Consider the following 25,675-nt stretch of genomic DNA (forward strand, 5'->3'; position numbering starts at 1 on the left):
AATTGTGTATATTCCCAAGATTTCTACCTAAAGCAGCACACCCTTACCCATTTGAATTCAACTTTCCACATCACCTTTAAGAATCACATTCACATGTAAATTACAACACAGTTGCCAGTTACTTCTGATCGAAAAACCCAGTGTGATAAGACAAACCTTAAATGGATTGATTGCAAATGGGTTAGTTGGGAAAGGGCGTAGAAAAGTCCTAGCTCGATATGCAGAAACCTATGGCAACAAAACAAACAAATGGTTCAAATGAGGCAACATCCTCATCTTCAGATGTTACTGGTGATTTCTTTTTATTAAACTATCAAAGAAGTACGGAAAATTAATAGTAATTTAAATCTGTAATTCAATTAAACACTTTTAATTTATTAAATTATTCCAGTAAATGTCCCTCTTATACATCATTGCTATGGCAGAAGGAATTAAGACCACATCAAGGTGATTCACTAACCTTGAATTTATTTTCAGAAAATGGATTTTTGGTCATAAAATAAGGGGCTTGACAGAAGGCCTTCTCATCATTTGAAGCTGTAGAGGTCTATTAAAATGCACAAATGCTATCAGATAAAGGAATATTCATAACCAGCCCATTAAAAACAACACTTTATGAAACAGCAGGTCAGGCTATAAGCCAGGAAGACTAAAGAAAACATCTGGATCTTTAGGCTATTTCTTTAAATGTTTTCTCTCACCCAAATATTTAAGTCACATTATCGAAGGAATCAGTGGTTAGGGAACAGCATTTGTGGCAGGAACAGAAGCCAATGACGTCAGTCTTCCCAGTATTTAATTAAAGGAAATTTTGGCTCATCCAGTACTAGATGTCATACAAGCAGTATGATAACACAGAGGCAGTGGAAAGGTCGAGAGAGACTGAGAAACAAAAACTTTTCTTTGGACTTCAGAAACATATGCTTTCATCTCTGATACACTGGATACTACTTTTGATAGCACAATGCAGAAATTGTAAGAAAATAATTAAGGTTGTAGGGACCATAAATAATAAAGAAAAAAGATTCCAAAAGAAAAAGTTTCTTCTATGGGTCAGAGTTTATCCAACGCATGGCTAAACCACACAGAATAAGAAGTTCCAAAGTTCAATCCTCAATCTGTGTTGAGTTAATGGATTTCAGCCAAAATAGCAGTCAGGGCAATATCATTTGCCTCAGTGTTTCTAGGTTAGAGACAAAAAGTCAGTCAGGGTTCCTGTTTTTGATCACTGTCCAGCACCCCCACTGTTGGTGTACATACATGGAAAGAATCAGCTATTGCTGTGCTGCCATTATTGGGGACTAGAATGTAACTGTAAATGGTCATGTGGGCAGGTACCAAAGAGGGACAACAGTGACACCTGTGGAAATGTAATTTAGCTTTGAGTTAATGCCCGTAGCAAAGGAGGGGGGAAACTAGCAAGAGATTAAAAAAAAGCATGATTTCGAAGCTGAAACTTAGTGGGGAGACAAGTATACAATTCCAACATATCAAGAACAGCTTTTAACACTCCTAAGGAATGCAGTAGTTTTATGACTTCCTCCAGTAGTTGAATTTAACCATGAGTCTTAAAAAGTGATACTTACAATATGAAAATCTGTCTACTGTTGGTGTTTCACCCTTTCTCCCCTTTTGCTTTCATTCCTTCTTTAGATTCCCCACCCTGACGGTAGAAGGCAATCCGTTCCCACACTATTGCCAACACTTATGCAAAGACATGATACGGAGTGGCACAGTGGCTCACCCCTCAGTTTCCCTTCCTCCTCGGTGGAGAAACACCTGCCTTCCGATCAGCAGACCAGATGATCCAGCTAAGATTGTTCCATACAAGAAATTATTAACGAAAAGCAAAGTGGATGGAATTGAAAGTAACCTTTTGACATGGGTTGGTAATTGGTTGGGAACTGGAAAGTAGGGATGAAGGGAATAGTCTTTGTTTGGCAGGATGTGACAAGAGGTGTTCTCTAAGGATCTGCATCGAAGCATCAACTTTTCAGCATTTACATCAATAACTTGGATGAAAGAATAGAGTTGCATATTCAAGTTTGCAGATGACTCTAAATGAGGAGGGATAGTAAGCTGTGTGGAAGGGAGCAGGAAGTTGCAAAAGGACAAAAGCAGGCTAAGTGAGTGAGCAAAACTATAACAAATGGACTTCAATGTTGGAAAGTGTAAGGTAAAGGTAAGGTAGATCTGAAAAATAATAAAAATATTTTCTCAGAGCTGTGGAGGAGCAAAGGGATTTAAGAATTTATGTGCACAAGTCACTAAAAGTTAGTGCACACGTACAAAAAGTAATCAAAAAGGCCAATAGAATGTTGGCCTTTATCTCAAGGAGGCTGAAATTCAAAAGTGAAGCAGTGTTCACTTGCACAGAGCCTTGGTCAGTCCCCATCTGGAGTAAGCATTCACTTTTGGGCACCAAAATTCAGGAAAGATAGATTGGCCTTTGAGATAGCTCAAGGTGATTTGACAGAACGGTACAGTTAAATTATGAGGACAGGTTGCATAAACTTGGTTTGTATTTTTCTAAGTTTAGAAGGTTGGGGGTGATAAAATTGATGTGTTTAAAATGATAAAGGGTTTTGATGGGATAGATAAAGAGAAACTATTTCCTCAGGTGAGGGAATCTAGAATAAGAGGGCATAATATTAAAATTACTGTTATGCCAATTAGGAGTGAAAGCAGAAAGCATTTTGTCAGGCTAAGGGTGGCAGAAATCAGGAACTCTCTCCCCAAAAGGCTGTGGTTGCTGGGAAATAGAATTGTTTGTGACTGTTACAGATAGATTTTTGTTGGGTAAGGGTATCTAGAGATGTGGGTCAAAGGTAGGTAAATGGAGTTGATGTACAGATCAGCCATGATCTAACTGAGTGGTGGAACAGGCTCGAGGAACTGACTTGCTTGCTCCTGTTCCTATGTGAGGAAACAAGATGAGCTCCCTGTTTCACCATTTTAAACAATTCATATTCACAAATAAATGTATTAATGCAGTTTATAATAGTGTCTGATGGGAGCAGGATAGGAACACAGGATTGAGTAAACAAAGAAAGATCAAGTCCACCTAGTTCCCTTCTACCATTCTGATAATTGCATGATACAATGCTAATGGTATTGTTGACTAATCATAGCAATCAATCTCTATTAATTGGTCTACAACAGATCTCGTCATGAGGCAAGGAACATCCCAGTGGTAGAAAGCTTTGGGAACCATAGGTCTAAAATGAACTGTTCCTCCCAAGCCTGCTACGCTCAGCACATGTAATGTCTCAAATTATTCATACACTGTATCACAACATATTATTTTCTGAAAGAAGTCTATCTAATTTTCATTTGAATAAATCAATACTATCTGCTTCCACCATCTCCCGAGGGCCTCTATTCCATGAATTGACTCACTGAAATAGCAGTTCTGCAGATTAATTTTGAATTCACCCTCATTCAAGTGCAGGCTCTGTCCTCTGGTTCAACTGTTCTGGACAAGGTGAAAAAGCTCGTCATGGTCTGTGTTATCTAGTCCTTTTGGAATCCTATTCAGTGAATTTTCTGTATTACTTGTGTTAGGAAAAGGAACTTTCCCGTTTTTATTCCCAATACCAGCAACAAGTAATCAGAGATTAATGAATCAGATTAAAGTTCAAGTTTCTCTGCTCCAGTAGCTTGCGTCAACTCCAAGCACAGAAAAATGCCCTGTACTGCACTATTTAATGTTCTACCTATCCAAACTTTCAGCTGCTCTGCTGGTAATACTTTCTTCCATCCTCTAATTTTAGCAAATATTAGATTGAGTAGAGGTACCTCGTTGGCTCAAAAGTACTCTTCTTTGCTAAAAGCAATAAACAAAGGAAAATATATCCCTCGAGTACGATCATCAATGCAATGACAAGTTAAGCGCAGTTTACTGTTGTGGACTCATTCCCACTAGAAATTAAATTAAAACTGCTTAAATTCATTTTACACAAGATCTTCACAGCTACAGAGACAGGAAATGTTCAACACATCAATTTGGCCTGACATTGAGCACAAGGCCCTAGCAACGAAAGGAATGGGTTCTAATCCTCTGTATCACCTAGCTTCTTCATCGGAATAAGCCTAAAGTTTGCCTGATAACAATTTTTTTAAAATAGAAGAGAAACAGGATTATGCAGAATAACATGAAATTTCACTTATGAACTAATACAGTAGTTTATGGACAAATGATAATTAACAGTAATATATATCAAAATAGTATAGTTAATTTTTTTAGTTTTAAAAGGCAATAATGAAAATTGTAAAGAGCAATTACATAAATGCAAATACTCCATAAAAGATACTTAGACTGAAAAAAGAACATGCAAGCATCATCCAACCTGGCTATTGCGGGTCTGAAAAGAGTCAGCAAATGGGTTAGTACTGCTGCTGCCACTGCTCGATTCAGGCAAGGGGTTAGACTGCAGAAAAGACAAAGGTTGTTTCTGAAACCAAGACAAAAGTAAAGTCACAAAAAATGATAATCCCTAACATCACAAGGTTCAAATAGGAATTTTCAGAGAGGAACAAAGGTATATTCAGCAATCCTGTGCTTCTAAAAGGATACCATGCTAAAAGCAGTGTGGATCAGAGAATCAGGGCTATGTTATCAAAACACTGCTCTGACCCACGTTCCTGTACAAAGCTTCCCATTGGGTGAATAGAGTCGCTGAAATTACTAGCCAGGTAGTCCTTTCAGCTCATCTTTATTTAGGGTCAAATTAATCAATTTCATGTCTCTCCTAATCCAAATCCACAACTAATATTTCCATATGAATTAAGAATCTAATTCATTAAAAATGGCTTTAATTAATGTCAGGAATATGTAATGGAAATTACACAAATTGTCCTCAGATATATAAGAGCTGCTGAAATGGCAGCATGTTCTGAGTTATGTTTTTATTCAGGAGATAAATTTTGTTGATTTTTTCTCACACTGTATTTTTATTGAGATTTGCTAACTACATAAAAAGTTACTATGGTTCTACTAACTCAGGAATTTTCATAATGGGATGAAAATTACTGACTTACAAGTTATTTGCTACATAAGACTGCCTTGCATTCATCAAAACAGCTTTTTATTACATAGCATATTTGAACCAACTTAAATTCTACTCCTAACAAAATTTGAATATGGTGCCTGGCTACATGCAGTATATGCAATACTGTCTTCTAAACTGCTTTCATCACAAAATATTAGAATGAAATGAAATATGGAAAACGAAATGCTACATTTAGAAGGTAGTAAATGTGATCAGTGTGCAAGTATCAACTAAATGCAAATAGAGTTCTGTGCTCTGAAAACTGAATTCCTCATCAAAAATGGTATATGGAGAAATGCACATATATTTTGGGAAGGATTCTCAAGCAAATTTAGGCAATCAGATACTCTTGCATGCTTTCAGTCTTCAGTTTCATAGAAGGACTCAGCCTCTATTGTTTATTTAACCACAATCACATCACAATGAAAAAGGTGTAAAAGATGTCTGTGAAATCTGATAACCCCCAAAAATGGGAATTGGGATCGTGATGCGTGATGAACCCGTGGCTGTTGCTTCGGAATCAGGCAGGTGCAAACTTCATGCTGCCTGCTAATTTAAATGATTGTAGTGTGCAGCCAGCGCTAAGCATGCTGTTGAGTAGCTGCACGCCTGATCAGGTGACGCAAAATCATGGAAGGCTAGATGAGTTCAAGGTAGCCTGCACTACTTAAAGCCAGTGTGCAACTCTCAAAGGGAGGTGCATTTTGACTGCAGCAGGAGCCTGAAGGCATTCTAAATGTGATTTTGTCCAGGGAAAGACACAAAAATGGTACAACATGACCCTGCTCCAAGATATTCCAATGCTGCACTGGTGCAGGAGTTGGAGAGGAGGAGAGATCCACAGGCGCCAGGACAACCTCCAGACAAACTTTGCAAAGACAGATGGAGTGGGATCAAATCCTTTTGATTGGACTAGGGCGTGGTGGGAAGGTGTAAAGTTCATAGTTCATTAACTTTGCAGGGAGGTGCGAAGGTTGGGATCGCAAGGTAAGTTTTTTTGGGGAGGGAGAGGGCATGGAATAAATCTTAAGGTCACTGTGGGTGGAAGGGGGTGGAAGAGGCTCAAGATAATTTTTTCAGTTTTTTTATAATCAGTTTTCTTGAAAAATTTAAAATACGTTGAAAGGCTGGAAACCTTTTAAAAATGGCACCAATGCCTGCTCTGTGCTGCCATATGCTGTTGCAGGGGCAGTCGCCCCGGTCTTGTAAATGAGCTGCTGCATATAATATCACGGCAGCTCTGCAGAGTAAATCCTGGGCGTTCGCGCTGCCATCTTTGAAGCTCGCCAGCGATCATAAAATTCAGCCCATCTCAGGTACTGACATTACACATTAGAGAGGATAGCTTAGAGGCGGGCTCTGTACGTGATGAGGCACAATGTGTGAGTAGCCTGCAGCCAGGACAAGGGATATGGGTAGCACAGATGCCAGCTCGCCAGAGGACAAGGATGCACACGAGTTCTGCTGCAGAGGACTCAGATGAGAATTCAGAATGGGTGACCTACAGGAGGGTATGCAGAATGAAATGCTTGGTGCATTGGCAGGCCTGCCAGAAAGTCTGCAGCCAACATAAAGGAGCATGGAGGAATCCGGCAGCAGCTTGGCACAGGGCTTTGCACAGAGCTTGGAGTCCAACCTTTCCAGCACAGAAGCGGTGATCAAGTCAATTAGCACACTTGCGGACTCAACCATGATGTGACTGACATCTGATGACCGATGTCTCACCATCTCTACAGCATAAGCAGAAGCCTTGGTGCTGCAGTGGAAGCTCAGCTTGCTGCTGCAGAACCTGAGACTGCTACCATCATAGCTGCAGATACCAGTTTCAAAGGGGCTTGCAGGGTGTTTCTGCTGTCCAACATTGCTAGTATGGCTGAAGTGCTGCCCCAGGGGAGTGGCAGTGACACTGTGGAGCACAAACCTGCTGTGCTCTCTCAGAATGACAGCATTCATCCTCCTACCACTGCCACTCTGCCAATGCTCTTGCTGTTGTCTATTAGACAGCCAGCCCACACTGCTACCACCCATACCATGATGGTGCATTGCAAACGTGGGCCTTCTCAGGCCAGAGCTGCTCGAGCGTGGTCTGCAAGGCCATTTGTAGTCTGAAGTTATCACCCTTCCGTAAGTCCTGCTGCAGCCACTAGGGTAGCGCTATGTAAGAGCACTAGGGCAGGCAAAGGCACATGAAGACAGGTACTAAGGAAATGCACAAGGGTGATGATTGTATTCAATATGACATGGTTTAATTTATTAATTTTATTTGGATTATTATTTTGTGGTGGTTTTTATTTTTGCATTGTGGCTAAACCCGAAACACTACACATGTAGTGTTTCCCACCCATCCTCCTCCTCTAACCCCCAAAAAAAGGACTCTTGTGTGGAGGGTTTGGTCAGGTAAGGTTTTCCTTTATTTATTTATTTTTAAATCTCTGTTGTCAATTTAGAGCAGAGGGGATGGAAGCTAGGGCAGTTGCATGCTCCTCTTGCAGGATGTGGGAGGTAAGGGTCACCACTTGTGTCCCTGCTGACTTCACCTATGAGAAGTGCACCCAACTCCAGCTCCTCACAGACAGCGTTAGGGAACTGGAGCTGGATGAACTTTGGATCATTCAGGAGACTGAGGGGGTGATAGAGAGCAGTTATAGGGAAGTAGTGACACCTAAGTTACAGGATAAAGGTAGCTGGGTGACCGTCAGGGGAGTGAAAGGGAATAGGCGCACAGTGCAGGGATCCCCTGTGGCCGTTCCCCTCAAAAATAAAGTATACCGTTTTGGATACTGTTGGGAGGGACAACCTACCAGGGGAAAGCCACAGCGGCCAGGTCTCTGGCACTGAGCCTGGCTCTGTGGCTCAGAAGGGAAGGGGGGAGAATAGGACAGCGATAGTGATAGGAGATTCAATGGTTAGAGGAACAGACAGGAGATTCTGTGGTCGCGAACGAGACTCCCGGATGGTATGTTGCCTCCCGGGTGCCAGGGTCAGGGATGTCTCGGATCGAGTCTACAGGATTCTTAAGGGGGAAGAGGAGCAGCCAGAGGTCGTGGTACACATTGGTACCAATGACATAGCTAGGAAAAGGGATGAGGACCTGAAAAGCAAATATAGGGAGTTAGGTTGGAAGCTAAAAGCAGGACGAGCAGAGTAGTAATCTCAGGATTGATACCCGAGCAGAGTAGTAATCTCAGGATTGATACCGGTGCCACGTGCTAGTGACGCTAGAAACAGGGAGCGATTGCAGCTGAACACGTGGCTACAGAGCTGGTGTAGGAGGGAGGGCTTCAGATATGTGGATCATTGGGATACCTTCTGGGGAAGGTGGGACCTGTACAAGAAGGACTGGTTGCATCTGAACTGGAGGGGCACCAATATCCTGGGCGGGAGGTTTGCTAGAGCTCTTCGGGAGGGTTTAAACTAGTTTGACAGGGGGATGGGAACCGGAGCTACGGATCAGTGGATGGGGTAGCTGTTGAACAGGAAGATACAGAGTGCAGAGAGTCTGTGAGGAAGGTTAGACAGTTGACCAGGGCAAAGTTGCAGCCAGTATGATGGGTTGAAGTGTGTCTATTTTAACGCAAGAAGTGTCAGGAATAAGGGTGATGAACTTAGAGCATGGATCAGTACTTGGAGCTACGATGTTGTGGCCATTACGGAGACTTGGATATCACAGGGGCAGGAATGGATGTTGAATGTTCCGGGGTTTAGATGTTTCTAAAGGAATAGGGAGGGAGGTAAAAGAGGTGGGGGAGTGGCATTGCTAATCAGGGATAGTATCACAGCTTTAGATAGGGAGGTCGTCGAGGAGGGTTTGTCTACTGAGTCAGTATGGGTGGAAGTCAGAAACAGGAAAGGAGCAGTCACTTTATTGGGAGTTTTCTACAGACCCCCCAATAGCAACAGAGACACGGAGGAACAGATTGGGAGGCAGATTTTGGAAAGGTGCAGAATTAACAGGGTTGTTGTCATGAGTGACTTCAACTTCCCTAATATTGATTGGAACCTCCTTAGTGTAAATAGTTTGTCAGGTGTGTCCAGGAAGGTTTCCTGACTCAATATGTCGATAGGCCGACTAGAGGGGAGGCTATGTTGGACTTGGTGCTTGGCAACGAACCAGGCCAGGTGGCAGATCTATCGCTGGGAGAGCATTTCGGTGATAGTGATCACAACTTCCTGACCTTTACTATAGTCATGGAGAGGGACAGGAGCAGACGGGATGGGAAAATATTTAATTGGGGGAGGGGGAATTACAATGCTATTAGGCAGGAACTGGGGAGCATAAATTGGGAACAGATGTTCTCAGGGAAATGCACGACAGAAATGTGGAGGTTGTTTAGGGAGCACTTGCTGCGACTGCTGGATAGGTTTGTCCCGACGAGGCAAGGAAGGGATGGTAGGGTGAAGGAACCATGGATGACGAGATGTGGAACAGCTAGTCAAGAGGAAGAAGGAAGCTTACTTAAGGTTGAGGAAGCAAGGATCAGACAGGGCTCTAAAGGGTTACAAGGTAGCCAGGCAGGAACTGAAAAATGGACTTAGGAGAGCTAGAAGGGGACGTGAAAAAGTCTTGGCGGGTAGGATTAAGGAAAATCCCAAGGCGTTCTACACTTATGTGAGGAACAAGAGGATGGCCAGAGTGAGGGTAGGGCCGATCAGGGATAGTGGAGGGAACTTGTGCCTGGAGTCGGAGGAGGTAGGGGAGGTCCTAAATGAATACTTTGCTTCAGAATTCACTAGTGAGAGGAACCTGGTCGTTTGTGAGGACAGCGTGAAACAGGCTGATATGCTCAAACAGGTTGATGTTAAGAGGGAGGATGTGCTGGAAATTTTGAATGATATGAAGACAGATAAGTCCCCAGGGCCAGACGGGATATACCCAAGGATATTATGGGAAGCGAGGGGAGAGATTGCCGCGCCTTTGGCGATCATCTTTGCGTCCTCACTGTCCACTGGAGTAGTACCAGATGATTGGAGGGTGGCAAATGTTATTCCCTTGTTCAAGAAAGGGAATAGGGATAACCCTGGGAATTATAGACCAGTCAATCTTACGTCGGTAGTGGGCAAATTATTGGAGAGGATTCTGAGAGACAGGATTTATGATTATTTGGAAAAGCATGGTTTGATTAGAGACAGTCAGCATGGCTTTGTGAGGGGCAGGTCATGCCTCACAAGCCTTATTGAATTCTTTGAAGATGTGACAAAACACATTGATGAAGGAAGAGCAGTGGATGTGGTGTATATGGATTTTAGCAAGGCGTTTGATAAGGTTCCCCATGGTAGGCTCATTCAGAAAGTAAGGAGGCATGGGATACAGGGAAATTTGGCTGTCTGGATACAAAATTGGCTGGCCCATACAAGACAGAGGGTGGTAGTAGATGGAAAGTATTCAGCATGGAGCTCGGTGACCAGTGGTGTTCCGCAGGGATCTGTTCTGGGACCTCTGCTCTTTGTGATTTTTATAAATGACTCGGATGAGGAAGTGGAAGGCTGGGTTAGCAAGTTTGTCGATGACACGAAGCTTGCTGGAGTTGTGGATAGTGTGGAAGGCTGTTGTAGGTTGCAACAGGACATTGACAGGATGCAGAGCTGGGCTGAGAAGTGGCAGATGGAGTTCAACCTGGAAAAGTGTGAAGTGATTCATTTTGGAAGGTCGAATTTGAATGCAGAATACAGGCTTAAAGACAGGATTCTTGGTAGTGTGGAGGAACAGAGGGATCTTGGGGTCCATGTCCATAGATCCCTCAAAGTTGCCACCCAAGTTGATAGGGTTGTTAAGAAAGCGTATGGTGTGTTGGCTTTCATTAACAGGAGTATTGAGTTTAAGAGCCGCGAGGTTATGCTGCAGCTCTATAAAGCCCTGGTTAGACCACACTTGGAATATTGTGTTCAGTTCTGGTCGCCTCATTATAGGAAGGATGTGGAAGCTTTAGAGAGGGTGCAGAGGAGATTTACCAGGATGCTGCCTGGACTGGAGGGCATGTCTTACGAAGAAAGGTTGAGGGAGCTAGGGCTTTTCTCATTGGAGCGAAGAAGGATGAGCGGTGACTTGATAGAGGGGTACAGGATTATGAGAGGCATAGATAGAGTGGATAGCCAGAGACTTTTTCCCAGGGCGGAAAGGGCCATCACCAGGGGGCATAATTTTAAGGTGATTGGAGGAAGGTTTCGGGGAGATGTCAGAGGTAGGTTCTTTACACAGAGAGTGGTGGGTGCGTGGAATGCGCTGCCAGCGGTGGTAGTAGAAGCAGATACACTAGGGACATTTAAGCGACTCTTGGATAGGTACATGGATGATAGTAGAATGAAGGGTATGTAGGTAGTTTGATCTTAGAGTAGGTTAAAGGTTCGGCACAACATCGTGGGCCGAAGGGCCTGTATTGAGCTGTACTGTTCTATGTTCTAAGTGGGCGCTGTGATAGTCAGTAACATTGGGAAGGTGTGGGACAGTTGGTGAAAAGGGAAATGGGGTTGCTTTTACTGGTATTGCAGTCAGATGAGCCAGTTCAGCCAGAAATGCGCTGTGTTGGTTGCCTCCTCTCTTTCTTAGCTGGTCGGCATATAGCTGGTGGCAAGGTCTGTGCCTTCATGACAGGGAGGTTGTGTAGCATGCAGCAGGCCACTGCAAATCTTGACACCTGTTCTACCACATACAGCAGGGCTCCTCTAGGCAGCAGAAGCATTTTTAAGCTTTATCACACTTCTTGTGGCAGCATGGCTTTCGATGTATACTTGCTGCCAATGTGTGCATGGGTGCACACCAGATCATGATCCATGTCATCAAAGGATTGCCTTTGTCATTCATTAAGCCAGCTGCTGGCATGTCATGATGGCTCGAATGCAGATGGGACATCGGACTGCCACAGAAATAAAAGCATCCTGACTGTTGCCAGGATACTGGGCACTGACCTGCATGATATGCTGCGTATGGTCACACACTAGCTGAATGTTCAAGGAGTTGTGATATGTCCTAGAGTGGCCATGCAGTGCTCACAAAGTGATGTGCGTGCAATCAATGGCACTTTGCATCGTGGCGAAGTCTGTAACTCTTGTGAGGCTGCCTGCTCACTCTGCCTGCTTCTCTCTGGAAAGACAGAATGAAACGTATTCAGCTCTTTTGGAATACAGGGTCTCAGTGACTTCCCTGATGCAACAATGCATGGCAAACTGGGACATTTTGCAAATATCGCCAGATCCAGCCCAGAAGGTGCACAACACATAAAAGTTCATAGTCACAGCCTCTGGCAATACCGTCCTTGCCCTCCTCTAAGGGTTCAGTTGTGGCTGCTGCAGGTGGCAGATTTCAGTGAAAACATCCTTAGTGAATCAGAGACGTCTGACACACTGTTCCTTGCTGAGGTTCAGGTGGGAGAATTGCTCCCTGAACACCCTGTGTGGATACGGCCTCCTGTTTTTTCCCCTCCTCCTCCACTCTGTTCCAGCAGCCTGTCATGCTCTGTGTTGCTTCTGCTCATTCGCGCTGTCATGTTGTAATCCAAGGGGAATGCATACCACTGCACCCATATCTGGACGCAAGATATTTGTGCAAATTCCTTGCAGTCAGGACAAAGTCCGATAATATTTTGCCCCACCACTCCATGTAGACTTCAAACAACTCTGGAAATCACAGCAAGAGACAGCAGAAATCAAACAGCAACTAAACTGAAAGCAATTGATGATCCATTTAAATATTACTGGTGGGGAGCAGGAGGGGGGAGGTGGTTCTTCCTGCTCCTCAGCTGTGTGAGTTTAAGAGAGGGTGCTGGTTGGAGCTTTGAGCTCCAAAATGGGTGCACTGGTGCCAAATCAGCCTTCCACACTGCTGAACATCACGAGCTGCCTAACCTGTGTACTTCCAACAGACACTCCCTCTGCGTGTTAATGCCCTCACACGCTGCACACTAGATGGTCTACAGGCCACAGCTGCCAATTTGAAAGCAAAATGGCACTTGTAGCACTGCAAAACCTGTTACTACAAGCCGAATTTCATGGCCTGCATCTCTATTTATCCTAGCTCACCTCCATTCTTCATTGCAAAGCAGGAAACTGTTTCCAGATTTTACACTAAAATGTTTTAATGTCAAGGCATACTGGCTAACAATTACATTAGATTAATGTAGACTCAAATATTGAACTGCTATCAAAACTGACTACAAAATCAATTTGCATCCAGCTTACACTACTTATTCCCTAAAGCAAATGCAAACTCATTAAAATAAAACAATTCCTAATGTGTGAAGTCTCTGAATGATTACCTAAATGCCACAATGTGAAGGCATTTCCAAAGAAAGCAGCTTCTCAAAGCAAAAGAAACATATAACAGACAAAGCATTTGACAAGTATGAAAGAACATAGAGCTAACTGTTCACATGCTGCATGTCTGCCCAAAAATTTTTGATAATTGAAAATTCCAGAGAAATACTAAATTGTTCTGAGCAACTTTGCGTATTATTTGTTAACGAGCATTTGTTATTTGTTTAATTGTAGAGAGGTGAAACACAAAACACCCAGCACACTGAACAAATACTGCCGACTAACGAAGAATGAGCCAATGCCTTTGAAAGGGGTTTACGATCACACATAAAATGATACTTTTACCTTGGATGGATCAAAGGGGAATGGGTTAGTAGAGGTACGTTTCTGTCCACTAAGAACAAATGTTGATGAACGATTATTTTGAGACTCTGGCTGGGAACAAAAAGGATGAAATGGAGGGAAATGTAAATGAAGTTAGAAAAGGATGAAAAAAATTGAAGAGTTAGCACCGAATGAGTCAACCATAATAATGTGTGTATGGATAAGGATGCTCTGTGTACCATTCTAAATTGTATTATTAAAATAGATATGCAATATTTAAGTGTCTATATTCACATATGCTGCACATTTTATATTCTAACACAAATCGCTTTTCAGATAAAATGTGAAAAAGAAAATTTTAGCACAGTAGCATTCAACTGTACTACCACATCTGCTAGTATTCAAAACTGAAGACGACAACCCTGGTACCAGGATGTAGCATTTCATTGACCACTCCAGGTTGTTTTGACAACTTATACAATGATTCCTGCTACCATGAAGGACTCTGCAAATCAATCAAAGTGTGCAAATGACGACAGACATAATTGAAGTTTTTATCCCTTTTCCTACTGTCCAGATTCCCTGGTGTGTACCTCAAATTATAAAGTTCTAGCATTAGCACTGCTTGAAGTTTTTCTATAAAGTCATCAAAATATGAAGGGAGGTTGCTGTATTTTCAAAACCTACTCTGCCATACTTGCCATATCACCCCTAATATTGGGACTAATAGTTACAATTGAAAGCCATTAGGTTAAATGGTAAAAAAAAACACCCACACTCAATCATCCCTTCCAAATAGAACATCACACAACTATTTAGATGAGGGAAGAACAATGAAGTTCAACTAAGATTAATAACAGAAGTCATTTTTCAACATGTAAATATTAACCTCTAACTATTTGCTGTCTATGGAATCTTTTGCTTCATCCAAATATGTTGCCAGCTGTAGATGCATCTTTAATGCTGTATAAAATGGATTCAGAAGACATGTGACCTCACACCAATTCTACCCAGAGACAAGCCAGGAGTCTTAGTTACCATGGTAACAAGGAACCCAGATCACATATCCTTTGAAAGCAGGCTGCAAGGTTGTAACATCAAAAGTACTATGGGTTTCACTCTCCCAGACTCAAATATTATAAACAGGGAGCTGGGGCCTCTAGAATGCAAATTTGAGTTGCAATTGCAACACCTGGAAACAGGAAGGCTCAGGTGGTTTTGCTACGGTTAGACTTATGGTCTCTGAGAATTGTAAAAGGCAAATGACTATTGACTGTTGATCTGGATAAATTCAACAGACTTTCCTAGGACTAGAGGCTGAAAGAAGAAAGGAAGACCAGCAAGTAGAGCTGTAGAGCCAAAGGAGAGAGAGAGAAACCGATATAGCAAAAGACTGCTAAGACTTAAAGCCAATTCAAAAGTTGAGGTTTGTGGGGAGAAAGGAACAATAAGGTCACCAAAGAAGACCAGTCGAATGTGCTCGGGAGAAGTGAGCAAACAGGACATTAGTTTTGAGAAGGACACTGGGAGATTCAACCCATTGCACTGGGAGGTGTTTGGAACTTTTAACTGCAAGGATACCTTTTTGATGAGAACACTGTGTAATGTATAAATGTGGTGTGGAGTTTTCAAGAGTGTTATATGTTAATAGGAAATATCTTTCTCTGTAACTTAGTGTATTAGCTACCTACTAAGTACTGTTTAGTTAATGCTGATTTTCAGTTTTGCTGTTTTAGTGAAAGTCTTAAAACGTGAAATTTTGTTGTGTAATTCTTGCATCAGTCTGGGGAGCTCATATCTCTTGTTTTAAAGTTAACGGTCTCTACTGAGGTCGTTAACAGTGACAGCTATTTTCTAAAATGATGCTTTCAAATTCAATTGTTATCATAGTATGTGGACATAATGATATTACATGTGTAAACTAGGAAAAATTAATATTTACTTGTTCAATAGCAGTTGCATTTCAGGACTAGGGAACATGTTAATACATGCATGCTCTCTCTCTAGAGTCTTGGTTCTCACAATTAAGTTTTTTTTTATTCATTCATGGGATGTGGGCGTCACTGGCCAGGCCAGCATTTATTGCCCATCTCTAATTGCCCTTGAGGTGGTGATGGTGAGCTGCCTTCTTGAACTGCTGCAGTCCATTTGGGGTAGATATATCCACAGTGCTGTTAGGAAGGGAGTTCCAGGATTTTGACCCAGCGACAGTGAAGGAACGGCGATATAGTTCCAAGTCAAGATGGTGTGTGACTTGGAGGGGAACTTGCAGGTGGTGGTGTTCCCATGTATTTGATTTGATTTGATTTAGAGATACAGCACTGAAACAGGCCCTTCGGCCCACCGAGTCTGTGCCGACCATTAACCACCTATTTATACTAATCCTACACTGATCCCATATTACTACCACATCCTCACGTGTCCCTATATTTCCCTACCACCTACCTATACTAGGGGCAATTTATAATGGCCGATTTACCTATCAACCGGCAAGTCTTTTGGCTGTGGGAGGAAACCGGAGCACCCGGAGGAAACCCACGCAGACACAGGGAGAACTTGCAAACTCCACATAGGCAGTACCCAGAATTGAACCCGGGTCCCTGAAGCTGTGAGACTGCGGTGCTAACCACTGCGCTACTGTGCCGCCCACTGGCCTTGTCCTTCTAGTTGGTAGAGGTCGCGGGTTTGGAAGGTGCTTTCTAAGGAGCCTTGGTGCATTGCTGCAGTGCATTTTGTAGATGGTACACACTGCTGCCACTGTGCGTCGGTGGTGGAGGGAGTGAATGTTTGTAGATGGCGTGCCCATCAGGCGGGCTGCTTTGTCCTGGATGGTGTCGAGCTTCTTGAGTGTTATTGGAGCTGCACCCATCCAGGCAAGTGGAGAGTATTCCATCACACTCCTGACTTGTGCCTTGCAGATGGTGGACAGGCATTGGGGAGTCAGGAAGTGAGTTACTCGCCTCAGGATTCCTAGCCTGTGACCTGCTCTTATAGCCACGGTATTTAAATGGTTACTCCAGTTCAGTTTCTGGTCAATGGTAGCCCCTAGGATGTTGATAGTGGGGTACTCAGCGATGGTAATGCCGTTGAATGTCAAGGGGAGATGGTTAGATTCTCTCTTGTTGGAGATGGTCATTGCCTGGCACTTGTGTGGCGCGAATGTTACTTGCCACTTCTCAGCCCAAGCCTGGATATTGTCCAGGTCTTGCTGCATTTCTACATGGACTGCTTCAGTATCTGAGGAGTCACGAATGGTGCGGAACATTGTGCAATCATCCGCGAACATCCCCACTTCTGACCTTATGATTGAAGGAAGGTCACTGATGAAGCAGCTGAAGATGGTTGGGCCGAGGACACTACCCTGAGGAACTCCTGCAGTGATGTCCTGGAGCTCGGATGATTGTACAGGACATACCTGGTCAATTTCAAGTTTCAAAATTTGGGTGTTGTATTCATTTTCCTTTTAACATGGGTAAACCTCATATTCATGTAACTTTCAGAGATGTGCAAGAACTATAGAGTGGTGATATTGGGGGGGCTTTAATAACCTAAATATTGATTGGGATAATGTTAGAGTAAAGGGAAAGGAAGGGGATGATTTTCTGGAATACGTTCAGGAGAACTTCCTTGACCAGTAGGTTCTCTGTCCAATGAGGAAGGAGGTGTTGCTGGATCTGGTGCTGGGAATGAGGTGGGCCAAGTGTCTGTGGGGAAGTACACTTGGGTAAGTATCATAAGGTTTAGATTAGTAATGGAGAAGAGCAATGAACAATCTGAAGTAGAACTTCTAAATTGGAAGAGGGCTAACTTCAATGGGATGACAGGGGATCTTGCCAGGGTAAAATGGAACCAAAGATTGACAGGAAAAAATTGTATCAGAGCAATAGGTGATCTTAAAGGAGGAGTGTTTCAGGTCCAGGCTAGATATATTCCAACAAGGACAAAAGGTAAGGGAACCAAAGCCAGGATCCTTGGATGATAAGAGAGATAGAGAAAATGATGAAACAAAAAAAGATGGTGTATGATGATGTCAGGTGAATTATACAAGAGAAAACTCGGCCAATTACAATAAGAGGGGAAATGAAGAGGAAAATACGAATGGCAAAGGAAGAATATGAGACTAGAATAGCAGTTAACAGAAAAGTGAAGCCAAAAATATTCTACTGACCTGTAAATAGTAAGCATATTTTATGAGGTGGGGTGGGGCCTCTTAGGGGCAAAGAGGGTGATATATGCTTAGAAGCACAGGGCAAAGCTCGAATTCGTGAGTAATTTGTATCAGTGTTTACTAAGGAAGAGGACGCTGACAAATATCGGTAGAAACGGAGATGGTAGAGGTAATGGATGGGGTGAAAATTGATAGGCAGGATGTACTTGAAAGGCTGGTTATGCTTAGTGGATAAGTCACCTGGTCAATGGCTTGCATTCGAGGTTGCTAAAGGAAGTGGGAGTGGAGATAGCAGAAGGGCTTGTCAGAATCTTCCAATCTTACCTAGATATGGGGAAGGTGTCTGAGGATTGGACAGAAAACAGGGTGTTGTGGTAAATAGCTGTTTTTCAGACTGGAGGATGATAGACTGTGGTGTTCCCCAAGGTTCAGTGCTGGGACCACTGTTTTTTATTTATACATAAATGACTTGAATATTGGAATACTGAGTAAAATTTCAAAATTTGCCGATGATACCAATCAACTGCTACAAGACACAGACAGGTTAGCAGAATGTTAGCAAGTGGCAGGTGGAATTTAATACAGAGAAATGTGAGGTGATGCATTTTGGGAAAAGGTATAGGGAGAGGCAATATAGACTAAATGGCACAGTTCTAAAGATTATACAGGGACAGAGGGACCTGGGGGTATACGTGCATCAATCTTTAAAGGTGACAGGATATATTGAGAGAGTAGTTAGCAAAGCATATGGGATCTTGGGCTTCATAAATGGAGGTATTGAGTATAAAAGCAGGGAGGTTGACTAAAAAATGATTGCACAGAGATGGCAGGGCTGATGGCCTGCTGCAACTGCAGCATGTGGAAATCTGTGGAATGCACTGCAATCTCGGACAACCATGTCTGCAGTAAGTGTTTGCAGCTTGCATGACTTCAGCTCAGAATTGCTGAGCTGGAGACTGAGTTGCAGACATTGCAGAGCATCAGGGAAGGAGAGAGTTAGCTGGACACTTTGTTCCAGGAGGCAGTCACAACCCTTAAAGTACGGAGAACATTAGAGATGGCCAATGGTTAGGGATAGGAGGGTCTGACTGCAAGTGAGGGAGGTCGGGGGAAATCAGCATGTAGTGATGGCGGAGTCTCAGCCCCTGACCATGTCTAATAGTTAAGAGGTCCTTGCTACCTGTGTGGATGAAGAGAAGGACTGCAAGGTAGATGAGCAGACTGACCATGGCACCATGGTGAAAGATGCCATTCCAGTGGGGAGAGTGAAGAGGAATATGGTAGTGATAGGAGACAGTATAGTCAGGGGGATAGATACTGTTCTCTGTAGCCGCGACCAACGGCTGTGCTGCCTGCCCGGTGCCAGGGTTAAGGACATCTCCTCGTGGCTGGAGAGGAACCTGGAGTGGGAAGAGGAGGATCCAGTTGTCGTGGTCCAAGTGGGAACCAATGACATAGGTCGAACCAGAAATTATGTTCTGCGTACAGAATGTGAGGAGTTAGGGTACAAACCGAAATCATCTCTGGATTGTTACCTGAGCCACGTGCAAATTGGCACAGGGTCAAGCAGATTAGAGAACTAAACGCGTGACTCAAAGAGTGGTGTGGGACGAAGGGGTTTCGATTCTTGGGGCACTGGCATCAGTACTCAGGGAAGAGGGAGCTAGTCCTTGTGGCACAAATAGAGGTAAATGATCTAGATCTACTTACCATTACCGAGACATGGTTACAAGGAGAGAAAGGTTGGGAAATGAATATTCCAGGGTACACAATATTTCCGACAGACAGACAGAATGGCAAAGGAGAAGGGGTAGCCCTGATAGTAAAGGATGGCATAAGTACATTATTAAGAAGGGATCTGGCCTCAGAAGATCATGAAGTAGAATCAGTTTGGATGGAAATTAGAAATTGCAGGAGCCAGAAAACACTGGTGGGAGTAGTTTACTGGCCCCCTAACAGTAGTTATATTATTGGACAGAACATTTAACAGGAAATTATTGGAGCATGTAAAAAAGGTAATGTATTAATTGTGGGGGACTTTAATCTGTATATAGACTGAGACAATCAAATTGGCAACAGTGGTCTAGAAGATGAATTTGTAGATGCTTTTGTGACAGTTTCTTGGAGCAATATGTTGTGTAGAACTGACTAGGGCTTAAGCTATTTTAGATCTCATATAGTGTAACGAAGCAGGGTTAAGAAGCAATGTCATAGTAAAAGATCCACTGGAAATAGTGACCATAATACCAATGAATTTCATGTAAAGTTTGCAAGTGACAGATTTCAATCACAAACAAGAATTTTAAACTTAAAGTCAATTACGAAGGCAGGAGGGAGAATTGGCTAAGGTTAACTGAGTAAATAGACTGGAAGGTATGGCGGTAAATGAACAATGGGAAACATTTAGAGAAACAATTCAACGGGTTCAACAAAAGTACATTCCCTTCAAAAACCAAAACCCGTCCAGAAAGACCCATCCATGGCTCACTCAGGAAGTTAAGGAGAGCATTAGACTGAAAGAAGAGGCTTACAATTTTCCAAAAATAGTAGCAAGTCTGAGGATTGTGAGTATTTTAGAAACCATGAAAAAGTTGATAAAAAGGGAAAAAAAAAGATTGAGAGTAAACTAGCCAGCAATATAAAAACAGATTGTAAGAGCATAGGTACATAAAAAGGAAGAGAGTTGCTAAAGTAGACGTTGGTCCCTTAAAGGCAGAGGCAGGAGAAATCATCATGGGGAATGAGGAAATGGCAGAGGCATTGAACACATTTTTTGTGTCTGTCTTCATAGTAGAAGACACAAGTTCCAAACCAGAGATAGGCAGTAACCTAGGGACTAAAAAGCGAGAGGAAATTAAGGATATTGATATCAGTCGAGAAAAAGCATTGGAGAAACTTGACGGACTAAAATCTGACAAGTCCCCGGCATTAGATGGCCTACATCTTAGGGTTCTAAAAGAGACAGCTGCAGAGATAGTGGATGCACTGGTTATGGTTTTCCAGAATTCCTTAGATTCAGGAATGGTCCTGTCAGATTGAAAGTTGGCAAATGTTACGCTCCTTTTCAAGAAAGGAGGTAGAGAGAAAACAGGGAACTACAGGCCAGTTAGCCTGACATCAGTTGTTCGGAAGATGCTGGAAACTATTATTAATGAGGTCTTAACATTGCACCTAGAAAAGTATAGTATGATTAGAATAAGTCAGCATGGTTTTACTAAAGGGAGATCCTGTTTGACAAATTTATTAGAGTTTTTTGAGGATGTAACTAGTAGGGTTGATAAAGGGGAACCAGTAGATGTTGTACACCTGGATTTTCAAAAGGCATTCAATAAGGTGCCACATAAAAGATTAATAGGCAAGATAAGGGCTCATGATGTTGGGGGTAACATGTTAGCATGGACAGAGTACTGGTTAATAGACAGGAAGCAGAGAGTGGGCATAAATGGGGCATTTTCAAGTTGGCGGGCATTGAATAGTGGGGTGCCGTAAGGATCAGTGCTGGGGCCTCAGCTATTTACACTCTATATTAATGACTTGGATGAAGAGACAGAGAGTAATGTATCTAAGTTTGCTGATGATACAAAGCTCGGTGGGAAGGTAAAGGTGCGGGTAAGATGGAGAGAGGCTGCAAAGAGATATAGACAGGTTAATTGAGTGGGCAACAAGATGGCAAATGGAGTATAATGTAGGAAAGTGTGAAGTTGTTCATAAGTTGGTCATAAAAAGAGAAAAGCAGAATATTTTTTTTTTTTTTTTAAAAGGTGTGAAAGTGATAAGTATTGATGTTCAGAGACTTGGGGGTACTCATGCAAGGAATGCACAAAGTTAACATGCAGATGCAGCAGGCTGTTAAGAAGGCAAATGGCATGTTGGCCTTTATTGCAAGGAGATTGGAGTACAGGAATAAAGAAGTCTTACTAAAATTGAATAGGGCTTTGGTGAGACCGCACCTGGAATATTGTGTGCAGTTTTGGTCGCCACATTTAAGAAAGGATATACCTGCACTGGAGGCAGTGCAGTGAAGATTTACTAAATTGGTCCCTGGGATGAGGGAGTTGTCCTATGATGAGAGGCTGAGTAAATTGGGCCTATATTCTCTGGAGTTTAGAAGAATGAGAGGCGATCTAATTGAGACATACAAGATTCTGAAAGGGCTTGATAGGGTAGAAGCTGAGAGATTGTTCCCACTGGTCAGGGAATCTAGAACACTGGGACACAGTCTCAGGATAAGAGGTCAATCATTCACGACTGAGATGAGGAGAAATTACTTCACTCAAAGGGTTGTGAATCTTTGTAATTCTCTACCCCAGAGGGTTGTGGATGCTCCATCATTGAATACATTTAAGGCTGGGATAGATAGATTTTTGGTCTCATAGGGAATCTAGGGATATGCGGAGTGGGCAGGAAAGTGGACTTGAAACCCAAGATCAGCCATGATCGTATAGAATGGCGGAGCAGGCTTGATGGGCCATCTGATCTACTTCTGCTCTTATTTTCTGTGTTCCTATGCTGAGCCTTTATAAAGTTCTGGTTAGGCTACAACTAGAATATTGCATCTAGTTCTAGTCACCACACTTCAGGAAGGATGTGAGGGTCCTTGAGGGCTTGCAGAGGAAATTTACCAGAATGGTTCCAGGGATGAGGGAGTTTAGCAACAAGACTAGGCTGAAGAAGCTGGGGTTGTTCTCCTTGGGGCACAAGAAACTGAGGGGAGATTTGATATGCACAAGATTCTGACAGGTTTGAATAGGGTAGGCAAAGAAAAGCTGAAAGGTCACAGACCTGAAACATTAATTCTGATTCTCTCTACACAGATGCTGCCAGACCTGCTGAGTATTTCCGGCACTTTCTGTTCTCACATCAAAGAAAAGCTATTTCCATTAGCTTGATGGTACAAGGATTAGGGGAAACAAATTTAAGGTTTTGGGCAAGAGATGCAGGAAGGATGTGAGGAAGGACTTTTTTTACGCAGCGAATGCTAATAACCTGGAACTTGCTGCCTATGAGGGTGGAAGAGGAGACAATGAATGATTTCAAACGGAAATTAGATGGGCACTTCAAGAATAAATTTACAGGGCTACGGGAATAGAGCTGGGGAATGGAACTGATTGGATTGCTCTACGAAGAGCCGGCATGGACTCGATGGCCAAATGGCCTCCTGTGCCGTTGTGATTCCATGACTGTGCAATGAAGCATTACCAGTCACCTGCCCTCCAATAGGATATATTATAGAGACCAAGCTTCCTGCTGTTAATCCCAACCTAACAGCCACTATGCCGAACTTCAACTCCAGAGGCAGCAAGAAACAAAACTAAAATTGTCCCAGAAACCATGATTCAGACAGCAATGGCAAGGAGGCCCCCCCACCCCACCCCCACCCCTTTCTGAGTCAGTTGCTCAGAAAAAAGCCAATTTAGGTTGTATTGGAAGAAGGATGGTAGGTCGCTTTTGACATGGAAGCTGAGAGAGAGAGAGGCTTGTTTGGTTTGAGGTCTTGGGTGGGGGGGGGGGGGAAATTAGAACAGAAACTTACAAAAAAAAGCTAGAAGCAGAAGTATAAACAAAAAATGCCTTCTTCTGAGGTTTTGTTTCATCCAGGGTGTCATGTATTTAGCGAGAACTAATCAACAATATTACACAGTATTACAGGAATAAAACTTTTAACATAAAAAATCTGTACAGATGAACAATTTAAAATGTAACAGAAAATAAATTAATCTCTCATTTATCTGTTATGTTAGACATAAGCTGATTTATTTAACTCAATTTTTAGCAAGTAGTTCTTAACTACTGTGCTTTTCAGTTTACATACCCGAGGTCTAGTTATTAAACTCTGGACTAAAAACACTACAGGATTGCCTGCTTTTCGAATAGCTTCAACTGCCTGTTCATGACTGGCATCTCGCAAGTCAACTCCATCTACCTGCAAAACATCACATTAAGTTTGTAAAAAAACTTTCTTTACTACAACTTACAGCACATTACATCCCAATCGCAATCAAAAATATTGACTTGGTACAGCTAGATCCTTATGCTAACAATTTAGGATAAATTTCCATTGCATTTGCCCCCACCCCAAATGCTCTCTCCTGAAGCAATTGACTCATGATGGGCTACAATTCTACAGGATCAGTAGCGTTTTGCATCTCAACTCGAGTGGCCATTCTTCAGGTGTAAGCTTAAAAAGTGACAAAAACAAAAAAAAATCTAAAGGCTGCACTTCATTGCAAACCCTTGGTTTCTACTAGAAATGCATCTTCCAGATCCTCTTTCTAGAACTGTGGGGTCACATATTCATATCTTAATTCCTTGCCAGTGTCCCGAACAGATTTCCACTCAGTGTTTAAATTTCAACAATAAAGTAAACTATTTTGAAAGAATATGATTTTAAAAATGAAAAATATATTTGTAAGTAGATATTTTAACTCAGTTGCAAAAAGCATACCTCAACAATTCTATCCCCAGTTTTTAATGTTCCATTTCTTCCAGCCGGACTGTCCTCCAGAATGTGTTTGATGAATATTCCTCTCATGACTTCTCCATTACTCAGTCGACTTCCCATCCCTCTTCCACCAACAATGCTAATTCCCAAGGACTTTGCAGGCTCTCGCCATAGCTCCACTCTAAAATTAATAAAATAAAATAACGCATTTCCTTATGATTATTCAGAGCAAGACAATGTAGAATCACAAAAAAAAGGAAGAATTTAGCACAACTACTAGAATTTCTATAGTGTATTTAATGTATTAATTATCCCAAAGTGGTACAGACATGGAATGAATTATAAGCAGAAGGACAAGGGAAGGTTACCAAATGTATGGTTCAACAGAAAGTTTATGAGGAAGCTTTTGAAGGGTAGAGAGAGCCATATAGTGTACAAAGAGAGCTCAAAGTGTAAGACCTGGACAGCTGAAGGTCCTGCCAGCACTGGAGGAAGGCGGGGAGAGGGGTGGGGTGGGGGCAGGGGGGGAAGCGATGCAAAGAAAGCCAATGGCAGAAGAGTGGAGGTTCTATGGAAGCAGACAGGTCTGAAGGAGGTTGCACAGCAAGGCGGTGGAGAGATCTGTATGTAAGGATAAAGATTTTTAAGTCAATACCATAATTAAAAAAGATAGCTATTGGTGATAGTTGGAGCAGTTCAGAGCTATCTGTTTAGGGAGGACCCAATGATGACAGCCAAGGCAACGGTAGCTGAGGGGAGAGAGCCATTGGCAAAAGTTAGTGAGAATTAGTCTAAGAAAATGAAGTTGAATGGTTAGGTCTAGTGCACAGAAGATGGAACTCAGAGTAGATAAAAGTTGGTCAGGGAGAGGGAGAAAACAAGAGCGGTAAAAGGTCTGCACTGTGATAAGAGAAGCAGCAGCCAAATAGATACTCTCAATCTTCAAGATGAAAAAGTCCTTGAGCCTCTTACATGGCTTTGTAAACAGAATCAGAATCCCCCATGGTTTGTTGCCAGGTGAGGGACATCTTAGACCAACTTGAAAAGGTATTAGAGAGGGATGAAGAGGATCCAGTCGATATGGTCCATGCTGGAAAGAGTAGGCAAGCGGACCCCATTGTTCCAACACTGCTAGTACTGTGCAAATGACCTTCCAGTTAGGGCTTGCAATTTTAAGTTTTAATGATCATGTGGCAAAATGTGTGCCTCAGTCTTAGTAGGTGGGGGGTTTGCCTGACACTATTTACAGGTTTACAAAAGATTTTTGGGTTCCATTTTATGTTACCTGTTAATCTTTTCTCATAGTTTCTCTATGTCCTTCTAATACTTTAAAAAAATTTCCATCTATTACAACTTGGATTGTTAGGCAGTGAAGGATAGAACTGGAGCTTAGTCTTGAAACACTTACACATTTTTATTTAGAGACACACATTACATATCATG

General features: G+C 42.6%; 1 protein-coding gene across 14 annotated transcripts in view; it reads right to left on the minus strand.

Annotated features, from left to right (window-relative positions):
- LOC137369472 (multiple PDZ domain protein) overlaps nt 1-25,675 on the minus strand; it is a 419,370-nt gene that overhangs the window by 147,662 nt on the left and 246,033 nt on the right. For 4 of the 14 annotated variants that reach the window (XM_068030740.1, XM_068030727.1, XM_068030729.1 and 1 more), the window contains 6 exons: nt 24,236-24,413; nt 23,603-23,713; nt 13,644-13,733; nt 4,350-4,454; nt 461-547; nt 157-228 (listed from right to left, as the gene is read on the minus strand). In XM_068030740.1, the coding sequence (XP_067886841.1) occupies nt 157-228; nt 461-547; nt 4,350-4,454; nt 13,644-13,733; nt 23,603-23,713; nt 24,236-24,413 (643 nt within the window). The remainder of the gene's footprint in view (nt 1-156; nt 229-460; nt 548-4,349; nt 4,455-13,643; nt 13,734-23,602; nt 23,714-24,235; nt 24,414-25,675) is intronic. The other 10 variants (XM_068030728.1, XM_068030734.1, XM_068030731.1 and 7 more) reach the window with 10 other exon arrangements.

Source organism: Heterodontus francisci, chromosome 4 (assembly GCF_036365525.1).
Source record: "Heterodontus francisci isolate sHetFra1 chromosome 4, sHetFra1.hap1, whole genome shotgun sequence".
Taxonomy (NCBI): Eukaryota; Metazoa; Chordata; class Chondrichthyes; order Heterodontiformes; family Heterodontidae; genus Heterodontus; species Heterodontus francisci.